The 9,099-nt window shown below is 41.8% G+C and overlaps 1 protein-coding gene across 1 annotated transcript in view; it reads right to left on the reverse strand.

The window, feature by feature from the left end:
* Window positions 1-4,577: 4,577 nt before the first annotated feature.
* The window catches only part of slc2a15a (solute carrier family 2 member 15a), a gene marked incomplete at both ends in the record, with an annotated part of 22,805 nt that continues 18,283 nt past the window's right edge, over window positions 4,578-9,099 (reverse strand). The window contains 3 exons of the mRNA XM_084075726.1: window positions 4,578-4,832; window positions 6,957-7,084; window positions 8,544-8,619. Of these exons, the coding sequence (XP_083931852.1) occupies window positions 4,578-4,832; window positions 6,957-7,084; window positions 8,544-8,619 (459 nt within the window). The remainder of the gene's footprint in view (window positions 4,833-6,956; window positions 7,085-8,543; window positions 8,620-9,099) is intronic.

The following is a 9,099-nucleotide window of genomic DNA, read 5'->3' on the forward strand; positions in this document are numbered from 1 at the left end:
GCCCTAAAATAAAGAAACAGATAAGAAGTGACTAGTCTCATCAAAAAGTTTGATGATTTGTCAATTAATATCATTTTGAAGCTGTGGATCTGAATGTCCACAACTTGCAGGGACAATACAGTTAGATTCTTTTCATTTCACTCTGAACCGTGTACAAAGGTAATCAAATGGACAGGGTATCTGTTAACCTGGCAGAAGGTGCTGGGTCAATATTATGATATCTACTTACAGTAGATTTGACCCTTTAATGCACAATTGATGTATTATTAATGGTTCATAATTAACCTTTGTCCCTTACAAACCCTCAAATTCAAGCTACAAAGTAGCCCCCCCACAGACACACACAGCCTCCTACACATCAAAGCCAGTGGAGGAAACTCTCAAACATATAACACATTGTTGAATGTAAAGGGCCCCCAATCAACATCTTAGGACTTGATGGCTTAATGATGTGAGAGAATAAACATACTACTGGTTCAGCAGTCAGTAGAAACTGACTCAGCCCCCAGATGCTTATTGGTGTGGTGGGTGGGGCTACGTTAACATACCAGCATTCTGGCTGTGTCTGTGGCCCTCAGGGCCAGGGTATGGTGATTAACACTTAAAACAGCCTGAGATACGGTGCCCAAATTCACACGCACAAACAGTAAAACAGTAGTTGGTGTAGAGGTCGTGGGTGTGTGCATCGGTATTTCACAGCAGAGAGAGAAACAGGGAGAACGGTGTGACAGATTTGCAACTAATGTATGAGCGTGTGAAGGTGTGTATGTACTTTGTCACGTGCGGACACAAACAGTAAATGTAACACTGGAGCATTTAATGGTTTTACATACAGGAGACCATAATGCCTCGCAGTTCTCCATACTAACATTTGTCACAAGTGTTGACAGTAGCAGGTTCACCTGTTTGCCATTACGAGTGCCCAAGAGCTCTAATTACTTCACAAAAACACATTATTTTCCTACACATGATAGATGTTCGCAAAACACTAAGGAATAAGATGGATTAAGATTAACATGATTACTTTTGTATTTGTGTTACCTCTCTGCAGTGTATTCTAACAAATAACTGTTGCAAAGCATTATGGTCTATGTATGAAAACACTGAATATACAAATTCAGCCCTATATGCTTAATATGACAAATCGCTTAAACAGCCGATCTACAAACTCACTACAAGCCTTCTAGTGCTGCTATTTTTGAAAAACTGGAGGTTCAGGCCCCTACACGGCCCTCACATCTAGAGTTCGGGCCGCAACGTGTCATGCTGTCACAATCAGCATGACACGCCATATTTGGGTGTAGTTGCAGTGGGAACTCTATACTGTATGTGGTTATAGTGAACTCTATATGGTCATGTCTGAGTCATAGTGACGGAGCAGTGGTCCCCCCGTCCACTGAAAGTGGTTAATGACGCCATGGCTTGGTCATTTTACATGATACATGTCCAAAGTAATACGTTACGGCGGGGGCCCAGAATTGCGAGTGGCTCCCCTGTGTGAATATGTATCCATGCCAGAGAGCTGTCTGTGTGACAGACCAGAGGTACAGCATAACGAATGGGGTTGTGGCGACTCGAGTCGTAAGACAATCTCGCTCACACTCTCTAACTGCCTGTAGCACAGAAGTGACACATTCATCGGCTATCTGCCAGCGCATTTACAAATGGACCCGTGAAGGCTTGGAAACAAAGACCTGAGAGAGGAGAAAGAAAAGGCTCCCCCTTTTCTTTCTCCTGAGTGAGGGAGAGAGAGAGAGAGAGGGGGGGGGGGTACTCTCTGCTTAAATCGATACGAATCCGACACAAACAGAGCAACTAACTTTAAATACACTTCTTTAAAGTCATTTTTGCTTACATATATTATACTGTAAATATATAACTATTTTTTAACAGCAAATACACAATTGTATGGTATTTATGTTTGATTGCAAAATTGCAATGTGACAGCTCTGTTTACACATTTCTTCATATTATAATAATGTTTATTGTTAGTTTTTTTGATTGTTTTATTTCACACTTCCTTTGGCCATGTTTCCTTTCCTTTCAATGAAACTGAATTGAATTGAAATTGAGGAGAAAGAAAGAGAGAGAGAGAGAGAGAGAGAGAGAGAGAGAGAGAGAGAGAGAGAAAGAGAGACTGTGGCATGATATACAGTAAGTCAAACTATAAATAAGTCAAAAGATTGTCAATTTGTCAGTCATCTTTATCTGCTGCTTCTGTGCTCTAGCCAATATACAAAAATGTTGTACCACAGTTCATTTTAACCCATTAACACACGGGAACGTTTCTTTCCTTAATATATGCGTTGGCTATTCAAAAATAGCAGATGTACAATCTTGTTCATCTGCTATTTTTGAACATTTTTGAAAAATCTTGAAAGCGTTTGAAAAGTGTTGAATAATTTTGAATTACGAAAAAGTGTGAGAACTAGAAGGCTTAGAAGGTTTTCTTCTTCATCTCTCTTCTTTCTCCTTTTCACCTCACTCTGCTGTTGACTTTCTCTTCCCCAGCACTTCCCTCACTTTCTTGCCTCTCTTTTTACCCTCTCATTTCAGTGGCTCCCATTTTGTCCGAGTCTGTCTGTCTGTCTGTCTCTCTCTCTCTTCCTCCCCATGTAGGCTAATTGGGTTGGTTTGTAGTGGATCTGTGCTGTGCTCTCATCTATCCAGTTCTATGACTCGGTGACAGAACCACGGCACGCTGCGGCTCCCTTCCATTTGTCAGTGGCCTCGTTCAGTGAAACCAGACATTTGTCATCAGGACCACTGACACACACACACACACACACACACACACACACACACACACACACACACACACACACACACACACACACACACACACACACACACACACACACACACACACACACACACACACACACACACACACACACACACACACACACACACACACACACACACACACACACACAGGCTGTGTGACCACAGGGATTGCAGATGGTAATAAGGATAAACACCAAGCTTATTATTAGGGCAGAGGCAGTGCCATTAATAACAACACTGTGATGTTTCTGTGTGTTCTGTGCAAGCGCACATACACATTCTTGTGTGTGTGTGTGTGTGTGCATGTTTGTGTCTGCGTGCACTGCAGGCATAATGGCCACAAGGGGTCAGGCTTGAGTTAGATGTGTGACTTTTTTGTAATACCACATTGTAGTATTTCTTCTGTTTACTGGATGGCTGAATGGATGGAGGGATAGAGGAGTATCAAGGAGCCATCAAGAAATTTGGAGAGAGTCAGTGCCAAGTCAGACAATCACTCAAATACTCACAAAGATACCAGTGATTTAATTAATTTACGCCATCATCATGCTTTGCCATTACCTTTACCACCATAAAATGCTGCATCGGAATGTACACAGTTCAAATATAGATACAGTATATTTATATGCATTATAGAATTCAAACAAAAATACTACTTTCAGGTTTTGCTAAATCGCATGTACAAAACACACTTTGCTAAAAACCCTTTGAAAAATATTGTACAGATCTGACAGTACATTCACACAGTCTTTAAAATGACTGCTAATTCACACAGCTGGTTTAAGGAAATAACTGTAGTCCTTTGAAGTAACTGTAGTGATTAAGTAAGAGTGTTGAGTGCAGGGTATGTATATAAATGTTAAAAACTATAAAAACTTTGAAAAGAATATGACAATATGACTTATTTACAAAATGTTTGATAAAAAAACACAAAATAGGGAATTCACACTATAATTTGTACATTATTGCTTGTCCCCCATGAAGAAATGATTATGAATGAGAATATAATAAAATCGTTAATTTCTTTCACATATATTAATACTTTTCACACTCATACACTCTCTTAAACACAGCCACATCTGTGTCGTATTAACCTGCTACCTTTCTCGTTTTATTTATATATCTTTATTTCATGTTATAGAAGAACAAGTGTAGTTATGTGTGTGTCTATCTGGCATCAAGTCTTAAGTACAAGAACCCTAGTGTCCTATTCCGGTCATGTAATAGGCAAACATTCAACAAAAATAGGCGTACATTTGGTGAAAATAGGCAAAAAATAGCAGATCTACAAGTGTGCAATGCATCCCACTGAAATGCAATGTGAGCTTGTAGATCGGTAATCTTTCGCTATTTGACGTATAACAAAATATATAGGGTTTAAGTGGTTAAAACATAAGGTATCATGGCCAGAGACTGCAGAGATGGTTAAAAACCTTGTCTCTGGAACCATGTCAGCACCGCTTGGTGAGGATCAAATCAAATGTTTGTTCAGCAATGTTTCAGCACCCAAAACTGACCTAAACCTGATCAAAGGCAACTTGACCCAACATGAAGAACTCATCTAGGTCCAGATGAATGCTGTCAAAAAGGTGTATAAATAAGGGGGTGCATGGAAGGGTGACTGAAAAGAGAGTTACCCCTGCAACAGACACTGAGCCTCTGCTAATCCTTAATTTTGACTCCATCATACGACAGAGTGTAGTTTAGTTCCCCGAAAATAGCATTGTGAGCTTGTAAATCAGCTATTTTCAGTACACGACACCGGCACGCAACAAAGTATAAAATCAGGCCTAAGGTACGGAGGAGGAGCTGTCGAACTCCAGCGAGCCGTGCTCCAGCGTCCCGTAGCCGTTCATCTTCCTCAGCTTGAGCTGGTCCACCGGCGCCAAGCCCTGGGTCTCTGGGATAGCCTCCTTCTTGGCAAACATGCGGCTGATCTCCACAAACGTTTTGTTCTTGGTTTCGGGGATGACGAGGTGGACATAGATGGCCACGGTAAAGCAGACGACGGCAAACACCAGGTAGCAGTATGAGCCTGCTGACCTCTGGAGAGATGACGGGATAGGTGGATGGATGGAGACAGAAATATGGGTAAGTGTGGGTAAGTGTGTATGGATGGATGGATGCATGTATAGATGGATGGCTGGAGATGTGGGTAAGTGAGTGTGTGTGTGTGTGTGTGTGTGTGTGTGTGTGTGTGTGTGTGTGTGTGTGTGTGTGTGTGTGTGTGTGTGTGTGTGTGTGTGTATAGAACAACATGGGAATAGGGGTGTAAGTATGAACAGATGGATGAACGGATAGGTATATGGTGTATGACTGATGGATGAACAAGTGGATGGGTCATCGGAAGGGAAAGAAAAGTTGGAGGTTTACTCCTACAACTTCTTCTTGCTTTGCAGTGGGCAATGAAATCCAACACAGCGATGAAATCCAACACAGCGTCAGGGGGGATTGGCCATGCACGGCAAAGAGAGGTCAAAGCAGATGCCATGTTAGTGTAACTGAAGAAAGAAGCAGCACAATGATCCTTCAATGGGATGACAGTTGTTGAGGTGAGTCATGGTGGAATAACAGCCAGGTGATGGACGACCAGGGTGCTGTACGGTCTCTTATGGTACTGAGTGACTATTAACAGCTTAGCTCCTTTAGGGCGAGCCGTCTAAAAGAGGGTCGGCGGCTAATCTCACAATCCGCTAGACCGATCAGAGACAGATGTCTCGTGCACGCTGATAGTAGGCCAAGGAGGGGCTGATTTTTGAATTTTTGGAAGACAGTTCTTATATTACGCGATCTAAGATGACTCTATGGGATTTTCAATAGAAAAAAATGCTCTGTGACCCAGGGGGATATCGGCCTCTAGCGGCAGTGATGTCAGACTTCGGTTCTCTATAGTGAACCCTTTTACTGTGTCTTGTTATTATTCATGTTTATGGCAAAATATGCTATAAAATGTCCCTTTGGGAACAACAAAGGACTGAACTGCATTGATGGCAATAGTCATGTCAACGCAGGACGTGGACAATGTAAGGCAGCATGATTTTGCACCCCGTAAATGACTAGTAAACTCAGCAGAGAGTTTGTGCCCAGTCAGGTACACAGTGTTGATTAAACTGTAACAAATGGCTAAATTAACGCAGAGTATTTTACTGTGTCTTTCAGAACTGTAGTTTCCAGACTTTTTTTCCATGGAGACGTTATGTCTGAGAAAAGCTGAGCTGAGGTCTGGAAAGCGAGTTATTACATTATCTTGTGCAACTTAAATCTTTTCTGACTACCTCATAAACAATCATGTGATCTTTGGTGCCTTCCCAAGCGGGGCCCGGACCCAAGATTAGGAACCACTGTATGTTGCACTGGCGATGGCCTTTGTTGTTGCGAGGCGACAAATTACACTGTTTTAGGCTTGGCGCCTGTATGACAAAGTTGTAATAACTTTTCATCAGCAGTCTAAGAGCTACAAACTTGGTAAGCTCTGAGGGATGTGAGGAACCACCAAACAGCATAATGTCGCTGTCGGGCAGAAATCGTTTTTTAATACATTAAACCAGCGGCCTTGTAGTTTGAGTGTCCGCCCTAAGACTGGGAGGATGGTGTTCAATCCCCGGCTGAGCCATACCAAAGACTATTAAAAAAATGGTACTCAATGCCTTCCCTAATTGCCACTCAGCATCAAGGGTTGGGGTAAGCCCCTGCGACATACTCTGTACTAGTAGCGTTATATATAGCATCACCTGGATACACAATGTGTCACATTGCGAGCTAGCTATATATATATCACCCCCCCCCCCCCCCCCCCTAATGATGTGCCTCAAAATAGGGACATGTGGTTAAGTCTGTCTGCGGGTTTTATAAAAATGTTACCAATGAAAAGAATTGGTAGAGCTTGAGGCTAAATAATAAACTAAAGAAATATTGGCTTCATTGGAACGCAGATTTTCCTTGAAAAGTAACAGTTTTGGACATACAAGGTTTCCACCCGACAGCGACAATATGCTTCCCATTGAAAATAGCAAGACAAAGAAGCTATAGCCCTGCAAGGAGACAGGACGGAAGCATTGGTCAAGTATGACGTACAGCATGACATACAATGCCACAGAAACTACACTCAGAAAAGGAAAGTGGCTCAAGCAGGTCAGCTAATGATAGCAGAGACATAGGAAAGTTTTCACCTGTAGAAAAGGAAACACGAAGCCAACAGCGAAGTTGGACATCCAGTTGAGTGACCCTCCTACGGTGTAGGCTGCCGGTCGGTGGGACTGTTTAAACAGCTCTGCAGTGATTAGGAAGGGAACACCCGCTGGAACAGGAACAAACAGTTAGTTACACGCACACACACACACACGCGCGCGCTCACGCTGCTGCACCATCTTTTCATTAACACCATAGGCCTTCAGTTTCATGAATGTATGGTGTCAAAAGCAACATAAAGGCTGTTTTTCCAAATAAGAAGGACAGGCTAAAGTTGTGCAACGCATTCAGTTGTTGTCAAAAACATAAATCTAAAGCTACAAAACTCACTAATTTCACTATCTCTCCCTCTCTCATTCACTCAGTTTCTTTCTTTCTCCCTCACACACACACACACACACACACACACACACACGCACGCACGCATGCACGCACAACTATAAATAAACCACACATTATGTTAAACCCAATAATCCTATGGATGCATAGAACCCATGGCACTATTAGTTATCTTCCAGGGGCTTGGGTGGAGGAATATAATTTTCCTGAGAGCTTATGGCTGCAATTCATTATTCATACTGATTTGATTATTCATTCTCAGCGGCGGCATTTATCATGTTTTGGACCAATGAGGTGCGAAACATGGCTAATTAGGTAACGGGTCCTCAAACATACATAGCCAATCAGGTGAAGGCCAGAGCAGCGTGTGGACAGAGGAGTCGTACATCATAGAATGCATATTATTACAGTAATGTATCTCTTATTTGTCTCTCTTATAGGGGATGAATAACCAAATCAGCAGGATGTCTGGGTGTGTATAATCAGACAGAGTAGAATAACTGGCTGCCTTTAATCACTTTCAACCTGAGTCCCCATTTATTGTCTAAATCTTTAAAACTATTCAAACATTTTCAAAGAACGTCAACACATTTAAAACACACGTCAACACATTTGTACAAGCTGCCAGCTTGAACATCTGCTATTTCTTTTAATCTTTGAAAAATCTTGAAAAAACGACTGGTTTAGAAGGCATTTGTAGAATCGGCCTCATTGGTTTTTACTGGCTAAAGGGGAACACCACTCATATTTAGAATGCCTATTCCCTTGGTCTAAAAGTAGTTCTTTTAATTTTTTTAAGTGGGCAATAAGATAGTAAATCTGTAGCTGCCATAGTATTCATTTCTGGAAACTCTCACATGCCATCGTCTTTAAGAAATATCCCATGTATCATCTCTAGAGGGCGCCATTTCATTACATAAAACCAGTGTGCACATCAGCACACCAGTCCAACATCTTAGCCCTTTCACACTGTCACACAAGTTCATACATAATGCGCTTAGTTGTCTTGGTTTGTTTCCTCAGATCTAACTTGATTTAATCAATGCCAAAAACATGTTGAACAGCCAAAGAAATATAATGATAATATACACACACAATCACATACACACATGCTGTGGAACAGAAAAAGTAATTAACTTGCAATCTGTATGAGCAAAATATTATGTAATCAAAAACGTTTCTAAATGGCCAAGAAATCCCAAGCAGTGGTCTGGAAAAGAGCGACCCACCTGGTCCGATACAGAAGCCAGCGATGATTCCCACAACACAACCGACACTGATGTAGCGCATGAAAGACAGGCGAGTCTGCACAGGGAAACACACACAAACACACACGCAAGCACACGCACACGCGCGCGCACACACACACACACGCACACACACACGCACACACAATAACAATGTTATGACCATACACACTGAATGTTCAGACCATTTTGTTACATTTGTACACTCTCACAGTTAAATGAACACTCGATAGCCAAGTGGGTGGGTTGTATATCACATGGGCGCAATGCCTTGATCAGTATGTCCTTGGTTCAATTCCCGCCGACCGGACCATTTGCTGAATGTCATTCCCCTACTTTCTCTCTCTCTCTGTTTCCTGTCTCTCTCTCCACTGTCAATTAAAGGCTTATTATCTTATGAACGTGCTTAAGAATGTGCAGATTTCTACCAAATAAAATAATACATAACATTCGCAATAATATTAATAGAATGTGTCTGTGCAAATGTGTGTGGATAAGGAGTAAAGGACAGGGAAATGAAGATGATCACTCCGCTATT

The sequence above is a fragment of the Gymnoscopelus microlampas genome, assembly GCF_963454915.1.
Source record: "Gymnoscopelus microlampas genome assembly, chromosome: 13".
Taxonomy (NCBI): Eukaryota; Metazoa; Chordata; class Actinopteri; order Myctophiformes; family Myctophidae; genus Gymnoscopelus; species Gymnoscopelus microlampas.